The sequence below is a fragment of the Tauraco erythrolophus genome, chromosome 18 (genome assembly GCF_009769465.1).
Source record: "Tauraco erythrolophus isolate bTauEry1 chromosome 18, bTauEry1.pri, whole genome shotgun sequence".
Classification (NCBI taxonomy): Eukaryota; Metazoa; Chordata; class Aves; order Musophagiformes; family Musophagidae; genus Tauraco; species Tauraco erythrolophus.
The window spans coordinates 3255215-3273383 of record NC_141482.1 but is presented as its reverse complement, the minus strand read 5'-3'; the positions used below and the strand labels follow the sequence as shown (position 1 = coordinate 3273383).

Genomic DNA, 18169 nt, shown 5'->3' with positions numbered 1-18169 from the left:
CGCTCCCACAGCCACGTGCCACCGCGGTGGCCTCACCAGCAGCCCCGTTTTGGCTACGAGCAAAGCCGGGACATGCTGGTGGAGTCCCTGGCAGGACCCTCCGTGCATCCCCCTCCGCCAACACCGTCCCCCCAACTCCCTCCCGCTCCCCCATGTCCTGGGAGAGCTCCCACACACCATAAATAATAAATAAATACCCCACGCTCAGCTGGACTGCAGACAGCCCCCCATGCTGGGGGGGGACAGCCCTGACCCAGCACCCCCCACGCCTCCACCACCCGCTTCCCAGCACGACAAAACCTCTCGGTACCCCTACTCTGCTGCACGGCCCCCTCAGCCCCCCGGGAAATTAAACGCTGTCCCCAGGGGACAATAATAAATTAATCAAATCTATACACAGGACTGCTTAAAGCTCTGTAACGGGCACCTGGGGGGGGCAGCAGCTCTGCCCTGGGCAGCTCCCTCCACTGTGTTCAGGGCCCTGTGGGATGGTCCCCCAAGATGGGACCCCCACCCTGGCATCCCCCTCGTGGGGCTGGAGCCAGGGATGCCACCAGCCCCCCCCGGGCTGGGGATGATGGAGGGGTAAGAAGAAAATATTGCAAAAACGGACGGGGAGAGGAGCTGCGGGCACTGCAGCCAGAGGGGCTGCCTGCCCTGCCCGCGAGGGGGCAGGAGCCCGGGGGTGGCCCCCCCCATCTGGCAGTTCCCCCATGAGCATCCAGGCAGAGCCTCAGAAGTCCAAGGGTGTGAAGTCCCCAAAGTCGCAGTCAAAGAGCTCGCTGATGCCCTCGCCCTCCTCCAGGCCAAAGTGGTAGTCCTGCGCCTGCGGCGGCGACAGGTTGATGAACTCGTCCGCCAAGAAACCCGAAAAATCCTCCCTGCTCGGCTCCAGGAGGGCATCCATGGAGGCCAGCGGCGAGAGGCTCACCTCCTCTACCGGGCACTTGCTGGGCAGCGTGCTCGTCCCCGGCAGCAGTGTCTCTGTGGGGATGGGAAGCAGTCATAAAGCCCACAATACTTGCCAAAAACCCCAAAAAAGCAGCTTTTGGCTATGCTGAACCCACCTTCCCCCCTCCCTGCCTTGCTGAAGTGCCCAAGCATCATCCCAGCTCCCTGCTTGTGCCAACCGCAGAGGGAGTCACAGCTAAAACACAGCAAGAGCCCCCGGCCAGAGCCCCCCGTGCCATCACACCAGTGCCCCGGTCCCCAGCCCCAGCCCACCTTGCTCTCCAGGCAGCAGTGGCATGTTCACATCCTGGGTGGGATGCAGGAGCGGGGAGGCTCTGGGCTGCGAATCGCTGGGAGATGACTCCTCTGCGGGGCCTTTGAAGGGGCTCTTGACGGGGCTACAGACCCCCGAGCTGTCCTCGGGGCAGAGGAAGACGTCGATGGGGCCCTGAGTGCTTCGCACAGAGACCTGGAAAGCCTAGGGAAGGAGACAGGAGTGAGACGAGGAGGTGCAAGGATGCTCAGTGAGATGTGGGGAGCAGAGGGTGGCCCCAGCTCACCTCTGTGGGGTCCGAGACCTGCAGCTGGGTCTCTGGAGGGGCTTTGATAACCATCACCATTTGCTCTGAGGGGTCCACAATGCTCCGGAGGTCCTGGCAGGTCACGTAGGCTGCAGTGTGACGAGTCAAGGAGCAGGTAACGGGGCTGTTTTCACACAGCAGCAGGGCAGGCAGTGAAACACCCTGCCTGCAACACGGCCGGGCTCACCTCGGGGCTCGACTGCGTCCCCCCAACCCAGCCAGCCCCATCCCGTCCCCGCACCGAAGGATATTGCTGGTTGGCGGGGTCCTCAGTGAGCAGGCGCAGCTGCACCGTGCACGTCTGGATGAGGTCATCCAGCTGCCGCTCGGCCACCTGCAGCTCCCGCAGCTCCTTCTCCAGCAGCCGGTGCCGGCTGGGGGCCCCCACGGTGGCCTGGCTGCCCCTGAGGAACGCCATGGCCATCAGGAACCAAACCCCACAGCTCCCTCTGCCCCACACCATGACTGTCCCCACCTGGGCCAGGTTAAATCCCACCCCATACCCAGGCAATCAGTTCCGTGGGCATTTCCCAGTAGGGAACAGCCCTGGGTTCCCCATCCCAAATCCGGATGCAGATCCTGCTCCCCAGGCTGGCTCAGGGAGCCCAAGGAGGACTTGCAGTTGACACAGGGATACCAACGCTCAGGAGCCACCCATGGTCCAGCACAGCCCTCACCCAGGGCTGTGGCCTACATGAATGGGGAGCTACCACTTGACCCCCAAGTAGATGCTCCAGTGACATCACTCTGAGATTCTCTAACCTAGCAAGACCCTGTTCCACCCCAAGCCTGGTCCAGGTAGCTCCCCATCACAGGGGACAGCCAGGTTGAGCCCCACGAGCCTGGCCCAGGGACATACAGCCACTGGATGTTGTTCTTGGACTTCTTGGTGATGAGCTGGATGCCCTCCAGGACATTGGTGATGTCGTAGATGCGCCTCTTCTGCACCTTCAGGACCTCGGCCGCCCAGTTGAGGTCCACCACACCATCAGGCGACTGGCTCAGCAGCTCCAGGAAGCGCTTGGTGGTGAGGTTCAGCGAGGTTTCATAGCGGGACTTCTCCCCAGGAGACTTTGCCCCTGCCAGCCACCGAGGACAAGCATGATTTAGCCACAAAGGAAACTCAGTGCTGGAGCTGAGAGGACCCAAATCATCCCCCCACACTCGCAGGTGGCTTATGGACTATAGACCAGGACCGGCACCCTGAAATCCATATGGCATCAGGGCAATGGGATGAGCTCCCCACATCCTCCACGGGAAGGATGCTGCAGGACCTGGCACGGGCTCTGACACCCGCACTCAGTCGTGACCACAAGCTCAGTTGTGACACCCAGGTGCAAGCAGGGCTCAGGGAGGAGAAGATGGAGGGTCCACCTGGGACACAGCACCCACACCGTGCTAGCAGCTACAGCTCCATCCCACAGGGAGGGACGGAGCTGGTGTGGTGCCCAGCAGACGGGCAGGACAACTGTGCCACCAGCCAGGGGACAGCAGCACAGGCTGGACAGAGCAGCCAGGAACAGCCTCTCCCAACTGACACAAAGGGATGGGGACAAGCTGCCAGGGACAAGCCTGGAGGCACAGCCGAGCCCATGGGCAACAGAGCGGGGCTGCCAGACACACCGCTCTAGGCTGGGCTGGCTCGGGGGGTGTCAGGAGGAGCAGAACCAGTACCTTTAGCAGGGTTCCGGGCCTTGCCCCGGCCCACTGGCAGGCTCTCTGCTATGTACTGGTGATCCGTCTCCAAGTTCAGCTTCCTCTTCACCTGCAAGGGATGGGGCTCACCAGAGGGGCAACCACCGTGCCACAGCCCCACTGCCCCCACAGCGCCAGCGTGGGAACCCCAGAGGGATCCTCCCCAGGGGCGCCACAGGGCACGGAAGCTCCCACTCCCGGCAGGAATGGGTCGACGGGAGCGACTCCCACGCACTCCAGCGGGGCAGGGGGCTGGCCTCAGCCGGGGGGAGGGGGGGCCCCACCGCGCTGCGGGGAGCGCCCCAAAGCAGGCACGGCCCAGCGCCCGGGCGTGCGGCTTCCGGAGCAGCAGCTGGGGAAGGGCCGCGCTCGGCAGGTGTGCTGCGTGGCACGGCACGGCACGGAGCGCGGCACAGCCCGGCAGGGCGTAGCAGGTCACGGTACGGTATAGCCCGGCCCGGTACATATAGCCCGATACTGCACAGCTCGATATACAACACGGCCCGGTATATTGCACGGCCCCGCCGGAGCCCGGCAGGGTCCCGGGCTTCGCAGCCCCCGCCCCCGCGCCGCCCCCTCCCCGTCCCGGTCCCGGGGGGTTACCGGCGGGCGGCCCAGCGCGGGCCGTCTGGGCGCGGCGCCGGGGCGGGCGGGCTGCGGCGTGGCGAAGAGCAGGAGGTCGGCGTCGGGGTGGCCGCCGCCCGCGGGCTCCTCGGCGGCGGAGACGATGAGGAGGTGCGGGGAGGCGCTGCCCAGCAGCGCCGCCAGCCCCGCCGCGCCGCCCGCCGCCGCCGCCATGGCTCACATGGCCGCCGGGGCGGCGGGCGGCGCGGCGGGCAGGGAGCGGGCAGGGGCACGGCCCATGGCCGGGCGCGGGGCCGCTCCGCTCCGCTCGGCTCCGCGCCCGCCGCCGTATTGTTCGGCGCGCCGGCCCCGCGCTCGCCTTTGCGCGCCAAATCCTTTTTGCCGCGAAAGCGGCGCGAGCCTCCCCGCCGCCCGCCCATTGGCTGCGCCCGCCCGCCTGGCGCCGAGGCGGGGGGCGAGGAAGAACCTCCCTATTGGTCAGCGCCGCCGAAACGGCGGGCGGTGCCGCTCGCTTATTGGTTAGCGGGCGGCGGCGCTGACAGGCGACCAATCGGCGGCGCAGCGCCGAGGCCGGAGCCAATCGCGGGGCGGGGCGGCGGAGGGAGGGGGGGGACGGCGGCGGCAGCCGCCGTCCCCCCCCTCCCTCCGCCGTCCCGCCGCCGCCCCCGCGGTTCCCGCTCCGAAGCATCCCTGGATCTCGTTGATCCCGGATGGAAAAGCTCTGCTGGAAGCAAAATCCGCCCTTGACCGTGCCGGTGCTTATCTCCGGTGACGGGGCTGTGCGGCCAAGGGCGAGGCGGGGCGGGGGGGGAGAGGGGATGGCAGCCGGGAGGAGCGGCCCTGCCGTGTCGGGAGAGACGATAGTGCGGCTCCCACCGCGGGCATCTCCCGCCTGCACGACGCTGATAACCCCCCCCCGCTGCATGAGAGGGCGAAATTAGAAAGGAAAATAAAAAATAAATATATACTTTCTAATAAAAGCTCCGCATTTAAAGATTAAACCTTCCACAGGACCCAGGGATGTTGAAGCTCATGGACAAAGCGTGGAGCGGGAGCCTCGGGCCAGGCACACAAAACTCCTTGAGCTTGAGTTTAACCCCTCTGTGCCCCCCACAAGCTGCCCCAGGCACCCCTGGGGTGTGCCATGGTTGAGCATGGTGGTCCCCAGCCCCTTGCCATCACCTTGCATCACCCAGCCCAGCTCCGCTGCCAACCCCAACCTGCCTGGGATGCAGGAGACAGGGTGTTTTTTCTACCAGTGCGTGGGATGCAGGAGGTATTTGCAGCGATGAGTTAATTCTGCTGCTGCGGAGCAGATCCTGACACAGAGCAGATCCTGACACGCAGTGCCCCTGCGCTGGCCCAACAGGTTTCAGGCTTTAAAGGATTTTATGCTGGATGCTTTGGCAGCGGCTGCAGTTCCCATGCAGGACAGCCAGTGCGGAGCAGTGCCATGATTTCATAGAATCATGGAATGGTTTGGGTTGGAAGGGACCTCAAAGACCATCCAGTTCCAACCCCCCTGCCATGGGCAGGGACACCTTCCGCTACACCAGGTTGCTCAAAGCCTCATCCAGCCTGGCCTTGAACACTTCCAGGGATGGGGCAGCCACAGCTTCTCTGGGCAACCTGCTCCTGTGCCTCACCACCCTCAATGTAAAAAATTTCTTCCTTGGATCTAATCGAAATCTCCCCTCTTTCAGTTTAAGTTCAGATTTCTCTGGATCCCTGCATCCTTAAATACACCAGTAACTTATTGCATGGCTGTGACCAGTCATCCCACCTCTCCGTGCCTCATTTCTTCATCAGCAAAGAGCAAATACAAATGCTGCATTGCTTAAGGGAAATTAGTATAGTTAATTAACGCTTAGTCCTTCTAATATTCAAGGGCCCGCTCTCCAGAGCGCTTGCACTGCAATATCATCATTACTGTGAAGCATAAGCAACAGTTAGACCAGATGTTTGCACATAGTTGATGTTTCTTCCATCTGGGGAGGGGGGAGAAAGGCAACCCCAAGAGCCAGGCGGGAGCGAATGGCTGGCGGTGCTCTCCCTGTCCCTGGGGAGCCTCGGCCAGGCGCTTCCTGGGGTGGTGCAGAGTTTGGGACACAGCTGCTGCACCAGCTGCTCCCACTCCACTCACAAAGGCTGGGGTTCTCCCCCCCCAGTTAATGCGGGAGCTTATTTGAGAGGAGCAGGCTGTGCTCTGTGCCCCTTTCCGCCGCGCTGCCTGGCTGCACTACAGCTTCTCCGAGGTTTTTAGCGCTGGCAGTGCTGAAAAAGGGCAGTTGTGAAGACAAATGAAAGGCTCATGCTGGTGGGAGAAGGAAGCGCAGGGGCTTTTCTTGCATGCGGATGAGGGGAAGCAGACGATCCTGTCTCCTGCACAGCTGCAGCCTCCTCCTGGCCTCGTCAGCCCTGCTAAGGAGCGGAGACGTGCTCCCAGGATTAGCTGTCTGGCGGGTGCTGCACGAAGATTAAGTCGTGTCTCCACAGCCCCACTTGGTCACAGGGAGGATCAGGAAGGCTGTTCATATGCTTTGTACCCCAGCTGGATTTACCCCACAGCAGCCACTGAGTTCGGGTGGGTTTCGGCTGCCTTGCACATCAGGACAGAAGACAAGGGGTGATGGCTTTACACTGAAAGAGGGGAGATTTAGATTGGATATAAGGAAGAAATTCTTCCCTCTGAGGGTGGTGAGGCACTGGAACAGGTTGCCCAGAGAAGTTGTGGCTGCCCCATCCCTGGAAGTGTTCAAGGCCAGGCTGGATGAGGCTTTGGGCAACCTGGTGTAGTGAAAGGTATCCCTGCCCATGGCAGGGGAGTTGGAACGAGATGATCTTTGAGGTCCCTTCCAAGCCAAACCATTCTGTGATTCTATGACAGGCTCAGGCCAAGGGGTATCTGCTGGGCCCTGCACTGAAGGAAAAGCACAGACTGGGCTGCAGCCGGAGCCGGTATCTACGCTGCAAAATCATCTCCTGGCAGTGGGAGCAGACAGGAGAGCTGGCAGGACACAAACCTGCGTTCCTGCACTCACTGAACCGTAGCACACAGGTGTCCCAGAAGCACATGTACTGTCCTTGTCATGCATGGTGTGGTCCTGCTTTCGGCCGTTCCTGGTCCAACAGTGCTGAGCTGTCGCGCTGCAATGGCTGCGTTGCATGAACGGAAGCACGACTTCCCCCGGGGGCTCCTGTCAATGCTCCTGTTCCCAGTATGTTGGTTCAGATGATGGTGAGCCAAGTGTGCCATGGTCTCGCTGCAGAAGGACCTGCGGAGGGGACAGGCAGCTGGGGAAGCCCAGAGCCCCCACAGTCCTGCTCTCCTGACCTTACTGCCCTCCGCCTCCACCACCTTAGCCATCACCTTTTTCTACGTGAACTGAAGTGATTTTCTCACAGCACAAATAGAATAAGTGAAGATTGCTTGCGGCAGGAGAGCACCACTGGTTTAGGCATCTTTTCTCAGATCTCGGTCCCAAAAGCTAGGAACTGCCTGTTCCCTTGCATCTTGTTACAGCAGATTACACCAGCGGTTCTCCTCCCAAGACATCAGGTCAGCCACTCTCTTGGATGCTGGGCACAACGATGCTGGGCACAATCCGAACTTGGATTCGGCAGTGTTATTTCCTTCTCTTGTAAGATGGCATCTGCCACTAGAGCTCACATCACCCGTAGCCTTTCAGTAGAAGCGACAGGGGCACGGAGCCCACTTGTCTCCTGCTCTGCTCTTCACGCCCAAACAGGGCAATCTTGTTCCAGCCTCTGTGAGGCAGAGCAGTGCCAACGCCTGCTTCCCACACCAGCTGCTAAAAGCCACTCTGATCGACAAGGCTCTTCCCCTTCCTTTGCTCAAGGCCTGCAGAAGAGAGGAGAGGCTCAAGTGTTTCTCCCCTTGCACAGTGGCATGTTGTTCAAATAGCCTGGGAGTCATCAAGGAGAACGTTTGGGAATAAGCCCCTTGATGTTGCCTTCTGTGCTTTGGCTCTTACCTAGACTTAGTAACTCTGGCTGGTCCGAGTTCACTTCACAGCAGGTTCAGAGCGTGGTCATTGGCACCGCGAGCCCAAAAGGCAGGTAAAAGGGTCAGAGCAAAACCTGTCGCTCAGAGCTTCGAAGGGCTCCGGTACACTGTGACGCTTTGAGAGAGGGGAAAAAAACACTTCAAGACAGGACTGACATCAGTTTGGAGGTGTTAATTTGGCTTCTCATGGGCCTGGGCTGGACACTCCAGTGTTACAGCAGCTACAAAGCAGGTGGTTTTGTATTACAGCTACTCAGTGCTCCCCTCGCAGAGGGACAACCTTCTGCTGGGGATCAGGACCTCCCTCACCTGCTCGTGCTGTAGGGAGCTCCTCACGCAGGGATTGCTTTATCTCCACTACCACAGCTCCTACCTCTACAGCATATTCTCTCTGTAGGTCTTAGCTTGGAGGAGGCAGCAAAACCATCTATATATACACATCCTCATTTTGTCTATGTCCTCATTTCATTTAAGGAACAGGTGAAGCAGGTTCAGACTCATGTCCAGTGCCTCGTACCTGCGTCCTGCTCTGGCAGATGGCCCTGCCACAAGCTGTCTGCCCTAAAGAGTATCTGGGCAAGGACCAGGCACACAGACTGAAGCCAGGTCTCCGCATGCGAGCAGAGCAGTCACCAGCAGAGCTTCCTCCAGCTGACTTCTCTCTGAACAGTTGCACGCTCTCTGCAACTGCCTGCATGCGTTGCTGCCAGACTGCAAGGCACCAAGGAGCAGCCTGCCCTGTAACCGTGTCATGCAGAACACCCAACGGGACAGATGGACTCTTTGCTAGATGCAATGCAAGAGCTGCTCACGCTCCCATTTACGTGTCCAGTTTGTACGTGCCATGAACCTCCCAGCCTAGCCCCAATTACACTCACTTGGTCTGAAGATACAGCGATGCAAAGCGATCCAAACAGCTATGCCATTAGGAAAGTTCATGCTTCAAAAAAAAAAAGCATGACAGGCACCCCAGTTCTTTGCAGCTAGGACCCTTACCCAAGCTAGCCAGTGCTGCCGTGGTTAAAATCTAATGGTGTGGCCAAAGTAGCTGGTAACACGAGAGCGTAACCGATGCACAAAACGCACTCCGTGCATGATTTCTCTACATACAGGACTAGTGACATGCAATAATTAAGCATTACTTCATGTATGTTAGCTTAATAATGATTACAGTAAAAAAAAAGACAAAAAATTAGGTTTTTATTATTATTGTAGAAAGTACAGTATTATACCATTCAAGGAGTGATTATACAGAAATAATCTGCAAATCAGTTTGGCAGAAAATCTCAGACTGATGTACTACACCGACCGCACAAGAAGTCAATTCATAGTGGAAAGAACCACTTTAACAACACACTGCCCCCTCTTTTGCACGTTTTAAAACCAAAAACTGAGATATTCCTACAAGCGTTCTCATCAGTGTAATTACAAGTTACCTGAGTTTATATTCTTGACTTTACGCTATCAGAAATTCAGGACCTGGATTACGCAGCAATTATGAACACAAAATATATACCAAAAGCAGAGGTAATAATACTTGTATTACAGAGCATTTAATTTGTTTTTTCCCCTTCCTCATCACCACTCTCATAAGGAAACAAGATACAGGAAAATTCTTCTAAGTAAAGTCAAAAAGTTACCTCCTCCAACCATCTGGTAAGAACACACAGGTTGGAAATTCAGGATTAGCACCCCTCCAAAATTAACAGTGGCAGACAGACATTACACTGGAGAGCATTATGCCTTCTTTTCTCTCCTCCCGTATCAGCTGGATTTCAAAAACAACATCAGAAAACCGAACGCATTCTGCTCAGGTTGGCATGATCCAGGAAGACAAACACAACCTGACAAATAGGACACCGCGTGCGGCTCGGGGTATTATCCAAAGGTCGTATTTGTGCTGCTGCAGTGAAAATGAGTTCGAGTGACAGCAGTTTCTCCTGCGTGAGGGTATCTGCACGGGGTCCTGGTTACTCCACTCGCACCAGCCATCCACGACGGCTCCCAACCGGCTGCAGAGCTTAGCGTGCACAGGGGACCCTCTGCAGTCACAGGAGGTCCTGAGGGACACCTGGTTTTGGTCTACTTCAGCAGCCAGAGATCACCCCCTCACTTCCACCTCCCACCCAGCTCAGTTTAAAGCAGAGCTTGAGCTACTCTACCAGGGCAAGAAAGTCTCACAGCACCAATACAGTATCACAGAATGGTTTGGGTTGGAAGGGACCTCAAAGATCATCTAGTTCCAACCCCCCTGCCATGGGCAGGGACACCACAAAGCTCTTCTGCAGCCTCTCTCTCCCTCCTGACCCAGCTGCCAGGAGCAGGGGTGGTTATTGCCCAGACGCATGGACAGTAACCAGGACACCTGGAGGTGTTCAAGGCCAGGTTGGATGAGGCTTTGGGCAGCCTGGTGTAGTGGAAGGTTTCCCCACCCATGGCAGGGGGGTTGGAACTAGATGATCTTTGAGATCCCTTCCAACTCTAACCATTCTATGATTCTATGACAAAGCACATCGTCACGGTGCGAGCGTGGGTTCACACCCCACAGCAGCCCCAACCGCCGTTAAGCGCTTCTCTGCGGCACTAATTGCACAAGCTCAAGTTTTTCTTTCAGAAATGTCCCTGCCCTTAACAGACAGGATCAAACACGGTACAGAAAACCTCAGCTAAACCAAATGTCACGTACCCATTTAATTTTCACCTTTGTTAAATAATGCAATTGTCCCGGAAACGGTTCTCCAACAATCCTGACAGCCAGCACTAACATGCAAGCTGTCCTCCAAAGAGAAGTGAGGCACAGTGGGTATGCCAGGGCAGCATGCAGCGGCAGTAAATAACCCCGAGCTTGCTTTGTTCCTTCATAAAATAAATGATTAATAGCTCAGTATAGTCAGTCTGCTATTCAAGGCTTGCTTGCTGAAAACTTTTGATCAGTTTGATTCATTAACCTTTAAAACTGCCTCTAAAAGAGGCTTAAAATCCAAAGGAGGAGCATAATTTTTAAACGAACACTTCAATTTTATTCAGAAATCCTAATTTTTGACAAACTGAGCTAAGTGTTGAGACACTCCGCTCCTCTTTAGAGGCCCTCAGCATGTCACAACCAGGCTTCAAAGAAGAAATAACAAGGGAAATAAAGTTGATGTAGAGAAACAAACCCACATTCATCTTAAAATTCAAAACCGATCAGAGCTGGGGGGAGAAAACGGGGAAAATCACTTCTTTGTGATTCTTAGGCATTTGGCTGATTCGCAGGTGGCTTCCCAACTGTCTCTTTATTTCTTGGGGTTTTAATGCTAATAAAAAAGGAACACAAACAGGGGACTCAGTTCCCCACACAATGCGCTGGGGGAGGGCAGGGAGTGTAACTTATGTATCAGAAAGGTCTGACTCAGACAAATTACTTCTAGTTCACTTCCTTACTACACGCCCGCATTGTTCCAACACCTCGGTAGCATAAGGGGCTCATCCCCAGCTATCTGGTCACAGAAACAGCAATGCAGACTGGTGCCGTTAAAGAACTGTTCCAATTACTTCCCTGGGGAAAGAAGTGACTTGCAGCTTAACGTCCTGCCCCACCGCAGCAGGAACACCAACCGTCTGCAAACGCCCGGCTAATAGCTGCTGCTGCACGGGACCCGCTCCTGGGACGAGCTGCAGTTTGGCTTCCAGGGATGGCAGCTGGTTCCTGGGGCAGAAGTACAGATGGTTTGAGGCTCGGGCATAATTTGCTCTGAAAGTGATAGATTCCCAAGAGAAAAAGAGAATTTTGAACCAAGGACGACTGATGGTCACTGCTGCCAGGTTGACACCAGAAACTTGGCTTGTTTTTGCCATCTAGAGAGGACGGAGATACCGTGGTAGTGTAAAAAGGACAGGGCATGTCACTCGTCCTTCACAATGGCCAGAGAATTGCTCCACAAGCAGCCACATGGTTGCAGTGGCAGAACTACTAGCAGAAGAAAATGAGTTTGCCTCTAAGGGAATCACAAGCCTTTCTCAGAGAAAGGAATGCCAGCTATAAATGAAAAAGTTTAAAAACTTCTTAGACGCACAGCTCACAACCACCCTGCACCATCTTTTGCAACAATAACTACACAGAGTCAAGGATCTGCAAGTCTTCTAGGGAGAAATTCTCAAGCCATGGCTGTCAGACTCTGGATTTCTGAAGTCCCATCAAAGCTTGCAGGAATTCAGCAATAGTAGCAGAATATTAACATTCTGATCTGGAACAACATTGAGGCTTTTAACACACACACACACAAAAGAGTGCTGCACTCACTCTGCTTCAAATACCCAGCAGTGGTGCACAAAAAGACATGGTGTTTATGAAGAAATCAGACCTCACCTGTAGCTTCAGTGTTTTTTTTCTGTACTTGAATCTTTTAGGCTTATCTACACCAAAGTATTTAACTACAAAGAAACAAAACCAACTCCTAACTCCTATAGCTTTCCTGTAGTTTATCTGATTAAATACTGATCCATGTTCAAATTTAAGTATCCAGTACAGATCATAACAGGTGATGCTAAAAGCTGAAGCTATCATGGGCAGTTATTATGGCAAAGCAGTACCTTGCCTTTTGGGCACCAGAGCTGAGTACGGCATGGGTTGGCATGGGATGAGCAAGAAGAAGCTTCCACCTCTACACTGTAAGATCTCACAGGGAAAGCAGTTAGATTCAGCGTTAGATTCGGTTCAAGAGCCAGAAGACTCTGTTCTTACTTGACCTGAGACGCTGGGATGTGATTCAATCCCAAACATCACAGCACCAGTCAGACTATGGGGAAGGGAACATTTAACTCTTCCTCTTGCTGACACAGAGAATGGAAAAATAAAGAGCAAGGCAGCACTCTGAAGATGCACAATAGTAATAAAAGAGCTTAGGAGGACAAGGAAAAATGACTGCAGAAGAAATCAAGAACTTTTTTCTACTCAGAAGCTACTTGAACTTAAATATACTGCTTTGGTTGCACCCTTAAACACGACAAACTGCTGGAGCCTGGAGTGTCATGAGACTGCAAGAGACGATGAAGAACAGCAGCAGAGGGATTATGAAATGACAAGGTCAGATCAGGATGGAAAAGCAGATGGGTACAGGAGAATTAACTTTTTTAAAAACAAGAGGTATAAAAGGAGCAAATAAAATCGTCCTGATTGACACAAAAGGGAATAGTTAGTTAGCACAGGGTGCCTAATGACTCTCTTGCTCTATCACCATATAAAAACAGTGTGCCAGGAATTATTCTAGTGTACATCAGTGTTATACAGCAGCATAAGTGCTTTGTCCTACTAACAGTTTGATTTTACTAATTTTACAGCAGCTTTTGTTCTTTCTCAGCTATCAGGTCAGTCTTCTGTTAAAGCCCAGCGCGTGCTACACTATTCCTGGGGCTCAGCAGTGTATTTTTAAGAGGAAGATTCACTCACATATTCATCCGCGGCCTCAAACCCGGCTCAGCAACAAGCCAGCACTAACCACAGGTACATTCGAGTTTGATTACAGCTAACACATGCCACTGCTGTGCAGGGTAGATTCTGGACCCAAGAGAAACCCATGTGCTTATCTTCCACTGAAATAAAAGTGCTTGTTGAAAGTGTTGCTTGCTTCTGCGTATGAAGTACCCAGTGTGATATCCGAGGGCGTGCAACACGCCTCAGCCTGTTTTCCAAGGAGTCTGAGTTGTGTAACTGTTTTCCATATTTAGTTCAAGCAGTTTTTAAAAACTTTACAAACAAGTGTAAATTAATTACAGGGTACTAATTAGTGCACTCTGCAGAGGGATAGATTCAGCCCAAGTGCATGAAAAAACTGAGTAAATATAGTCCTTCTGAGCCTGATTTACAAGGCTCGTACCAGACAATCTTAACAGTTTTATTCTCAAACATCTTACTGTCTCCCTGAGGATAAACTGCAGAGGAACTCTCTTAAGGAGCGCACAATTATCCTTGTATATAGTTTAAACAAGATGTCCAGTCATCCACAGAAATCAAGAAATTATGTCCCCCACTCCCATCACACTACAGCAAGCACAGCAGCACAGAAAAATGCTTCTGTCTTGAAGGCAGTCAGACAATCCCTAAAACAGTTTTTTTCATGATTAGACATACTCCCCACTTACTGCCAGGCTGTCATTTTGTAAGTATATTTAGTTTCTTTATAAATAAAACCGCATACTTGCAGGGAAAATAAGGCCTCTTTTAAAAAAAAAAACTTATTTTAACTCAAGATTCCCACGGCAGTTTTCTCTCGCTGAGGACTGCAACAAGTTTCTGTGGGGTATTTGCTTGCTCTAAACAGAGCCAAGAGAAGACTAACCAGAACATTTTGGCCAGGACGCAAGAAGCAACTGTGCTTGACAGATGCTAATTTAAAAAAATCACCAGTCAAGAGCAACAAAATAAACTTTCCTCTTAGCTGCTGGAAGGTGCCGTCTCATTCAAAAGTGTTTTACAATGAACCACCTACTTGCTGTCTGCCCTTTTGTTATAAATAAGAAAATCAGAAATGTCATGCCACTCATTACTGTCGTCGTACAGGTAGGTCATGGAGGACTGAAGAGAAGGCTGCAAGGTTTGCCGGTGGTATTCAAAGAGCCAGAGAACTGTCCCCCATATCAGAGCAGTGAAAAGCGGGAAGGGATCCTGCTTTGGCTGGGGGATGTAGCCCTTTTCCACCGCCAGCCGAGACAAGCCGAACAGGACACGAGACAGCACGTACATAGTGATCTGCATGAAGAGAAAACCCAAAGAACATTAGGTAAATAACCTGACCAGACATACTAGCCAGGTTAAGTGATTCAGAAGCAATAAACCAAGCAAGAGGGGTGGAAACAATTTACCCAACTTGACAGCAAACAGGCTGTTCACATAGTAAGTGGTGTTTATAACTGGAGATGCTTGTGTCTCCCCTATACCCTCAAAGTCCCACTTCTCTCCTGGTACTCTAATTCAGAAACCAACAAGTTACACTTGACGCAACATATCTTTGCAGTTGCACAACTCTTACCTTTGCTCAATTAACGCTACCTCAGCTGCTGGTACAATAGTCACGGAGCAGCCCTGCTAACCTGCCAAGCAGACACAAACTCGATAGACTGGATGCATCCTAAAACCAGACTGAAATTATGCTCTTGCAGGGGATTGCTTAAGTAAAACAATTTTGATTAATCTGCATTAACCTGACCGATTCATCTGTGACTGAGTGTTAACAACCAAACCTCCCCACGGCAGCTTTTGTCAGTTTAACCAGTTTAGTCAAGCGTAGCTCAGTAACTGACTGCGCTTGAGGCTCACAACGTTCAAGCTACAGGGTTTAGCCCCGCAAGCGGGCAGAGTAGGAGCACATGCAGCCAGTTACCACAGCTCAGATGACAGGTGGGGTAACCCAAAGGCTTTGGATTGCATGACTGCCTGCATGCCTTCCTAAGGGCAGCTCTGGAGGCAAACCTGGGCGTTTAGCTCTCAAACTGCACACACTGTTCACAGAGGCACACAACTACCTCTAGGATTTGACTGCAGCTGTCCTGGTTCCAGCTGGGACAGAGTTAGTTCTTTTTAGCAGCTAGAAGAGCTCTGCATTTTGGTTTTAGTTTGGGACTCATTATGAGAACAACATTGACAGTGCACTGATGTTTATAGTTGGCACTGAGGCCTCAAGGACTTTTCATCTTGCCATGTTCTTGCCAGTGTGCAGGAACACAACAGGAAAAGGGGGGAGCATGGCCGGGACAGAGGGGCCACAACTTCCCTTATGATTTGAACGTAGACCTCGGATTGAGGGCTGAATTGGCCAATGAAGCAGTCCATATCATGCAGCTTCATGCCCAGTATAAAGATGAGGGTTAACCGGAAAGAAGGGCCTTTGCTCTTCCACAGGCCCTCACTCTCAGGACTCTTGGAGTGCTGCCTCTCTCTCTCTTTTCAAGTCTCTCGCTCATCCGGGATTGCGGTGTCAGGATTTATCTGTTTTGGGATTGTTAGTCCGAGATGGGATAGGTTGTGAGCAATGACACTGTGCATCACTTGTTTGTATATATTATTATCATTATATGTAGGCATATATTCATATATTAGCAGTAGTAGCATTCAGTTTTTCTTATCTCAACCCCCGGGTCTCTTTCCCTATTTCTCTTTAATTCTCTTCCCCATCCCTCGGGGATGGAGGAAGGTGAGCGAGTGGCTGTGTAGCATTTAGTTGCCGGCCAGCCTAAACCACAACAGCAGTGCAGCCAAAACCAGAACTTGTGCAAAAAGAAATATGATAACAGAATAACGCTACCCGGTAAGAACCACCAGAAACATGCCAGTCTGTACCAACCACTTCCTGGCACACGATCATCTACCCGTTGCATTTTTTGTCACGGAAGCTTTCAACAAAAACATTTACCTGACTGTTGATGGGATTGTTCTCACCGAACACTAGCCAAGCTCCAATGCAGGCTGCAAAGAAAGAATGAAATGGAATTTTTTTCCCCTGTAGTCGGGACTGCAACGCCATCAGCCCCTTGTAGGTGAACACGAAATACGCCAAGTTCCGGGAATGAGTGTACGTGGCCTGAGCAATTGATTCCAATTTCTCTCTTAAACTGAAGAAAAGAAACAGACAATTAGAAGAGCAAAAAGGCAGTACCCCCGCAGTCACTCAGCCTGGACACTACGCCTCTCTGGCCTGCCCATCTAGACTGGCAGCTCAGGCACCCCACAAACCATCTACGTTGTGAGGGAGGACAAATCCCTCCACCTCTGGCTCACTCATCAGAACACATTCAACAGCTCTACTTAGACTGTGGACCATGCTTTTATCTAATTGTATAAATAGTCAAGGAGGCTTTTTTTCTATTTTTATTTTTTTGCATAAGCATAAACCTCTGGCATAAGTGGGGAAAGCCACAACGTGCATTGCTATAGTTTGGTTTCCCTTATTTGAACGGAGAGCAGAGTGCTGCTGCTTGCATCTGCTAATTTCTCCTCTCCCCACTGGTTCTCATCAACCACTGCATGAGTGGTTCACCTCCATGAGTATGTATGTTTGTGTACACATGTACATACGAGCTGTCCTGTGGAGCTATGAGAATGACGGGCTATGACCAGGGCTCACGTATCCCTCTGCTTTTTAAGCCCTCTGGAAACATGAAAGATTGAATGCTTGCATGAAAGCATGCTAAGCAGTAACACAGAAGTAAAGCACTAGAGCTCATACCTTCCACTCTTGAACAGGAAAGTCATCACCAGGGCATGGGGGGCCCGAATTTTTGCTCCGTAACTGCAAAAGTCAATCGATATTTCAGATTTTTTTGTATGACGCTCTCGAATGATTGTATTTCTATCCTATTGACAGCCAAAAGACGCTACTTAAGCAACTACACCGTAGTTTTAAGCCCGCCCAGTAGCAGCAGGACACCGAACCCGGAGGCGCCGAGGCCACAAGAACGTGCGCCCCAACGAGCCGGGACCCCAAACCGGCCAACATCCGCTTACCGGCGAGGGAGATGGAAACGCCTCTCCCGAACCTCCACCACCACACTCCCGGCCTCCTTACGGGAAAGGAGGGCAGACAGCGGCTTTCCCGCGGCCCTGGGAGCGACTGAGCGCCGCGGGAACCGAGCCGCTCCGTGCCCCGCTCCCCGCGGACCCGGCGCCCCCTCCCTCCCTCCCCGCAGCCGCCGCCGCCGCACTCACACGGCCCCATTGCGGAAGCCCTTGATGACAGCGAGCGCGGCGCGGTAGCGGCGCTGCTGCAGGAGAGCGTTGGCGGCGCGGAGCAGGGCGCGCAGCGCGTCCCCGCCGCCCGCCATAGCGACCGTCCCGCCGGAACCGGCGGCGGGTGCCGGCAGCCCTCGCGCTTCCGGGAAGCAGCTGTCCGTCAGCGCTCTTAACCAATAGGCGGTGCACAACAGCCGTTGCTCATTGGCGGGGAGCGCCCGCCCTGCAGCCAATAGGAGACGCGGGGAGCGCCCCGCCCCTCCCCTCCCGCTGAGGTGGGCGGCGGCGGGGCCGCGCTCGCCGCTGTGGGCCCCGCGGGGCCGCCCGGCTCGGCCCGGGGCATGGCGCCGGGGGCGCGGCCCTCCCGCGGCGGGGGCGCGGGGCGGGGGCTCCGTGCGCCCTCGAAAGCGCCGCGCCGGGAGCCCGAGCAGGGCAGGTGCGCCGGCGGGGCGGTTCCCGCCCTTCTCGGCGGGGCCCGGCCTTTACGGAGCCCCGCGGCGCCCCTCCGCCGCGGCCCGAGTTGAATGCGAGACCCGCGCCCGGGCCGGCCTCCGGGCCGCCCCCCCGCCCCGCCCCGCCCTCCCCGCGCCCCGCCGCGGGCGGAGGGCGCCCCCTGGCGGCGGGCGG

At 54.1% G+C, this 18169-nt stretch overlaps 2 protein-coding genes across 2 annotated transcripts; both read right to left on the bottom strand.

The window, feature by feature from the left end:
• Positions 1 to 698: 698 nt before the first annotated feature.
• Positions 699 to 4025, bottom strand: E2F1 (E2F transcription factor 1). The gene is made up of 7 exons (XM_086622801.1): positions 3831 to 4025; positions 3207 to 3297; positions 2392 to 2611; positions 1784 to 1936; positions 1512 to 1626; positions 1225 to 1429; positions 699 to 984 (listed from the first exon to the last, which is right to left on the bottom strand). Exons 1-7 carry the CDS (start codon positions 4023 to 4025, stop codon positions 734 to 736), a joined length of 1230 nt encoding a protein of 409 aa, XP_086478927.1. The 3' UTR covers positions 699 to 733.
• A 7703-nt stretch (positions 4026 to 11728) lies between these two features.
• On the bottom strand, positions 11729 to 17649 carry PXMP4 (peroxisomal membrane protein 4). Its single transcript, XM_086622802.1, has 4 exons — positions 17519 to 17649; positions 17040 to 17102; positions 16227 to 16425; positions 11729 to 14566 (listed from the first exon to the last, which is right to left on the bottom strand). Exons 1-4 carry the CDS (start codon positions 17632 to 17634, stop codon positions 14303 to 14305), a joined length of 642 nt encoding a protein of 213 aa, XP_086478928.1. The 5' UTR covers positions 17635 to 17649; the 3' UTR covers positions 11729 to 14302.
• Positions 17650 to 18169: the final 520 nt, after the last annotated feature.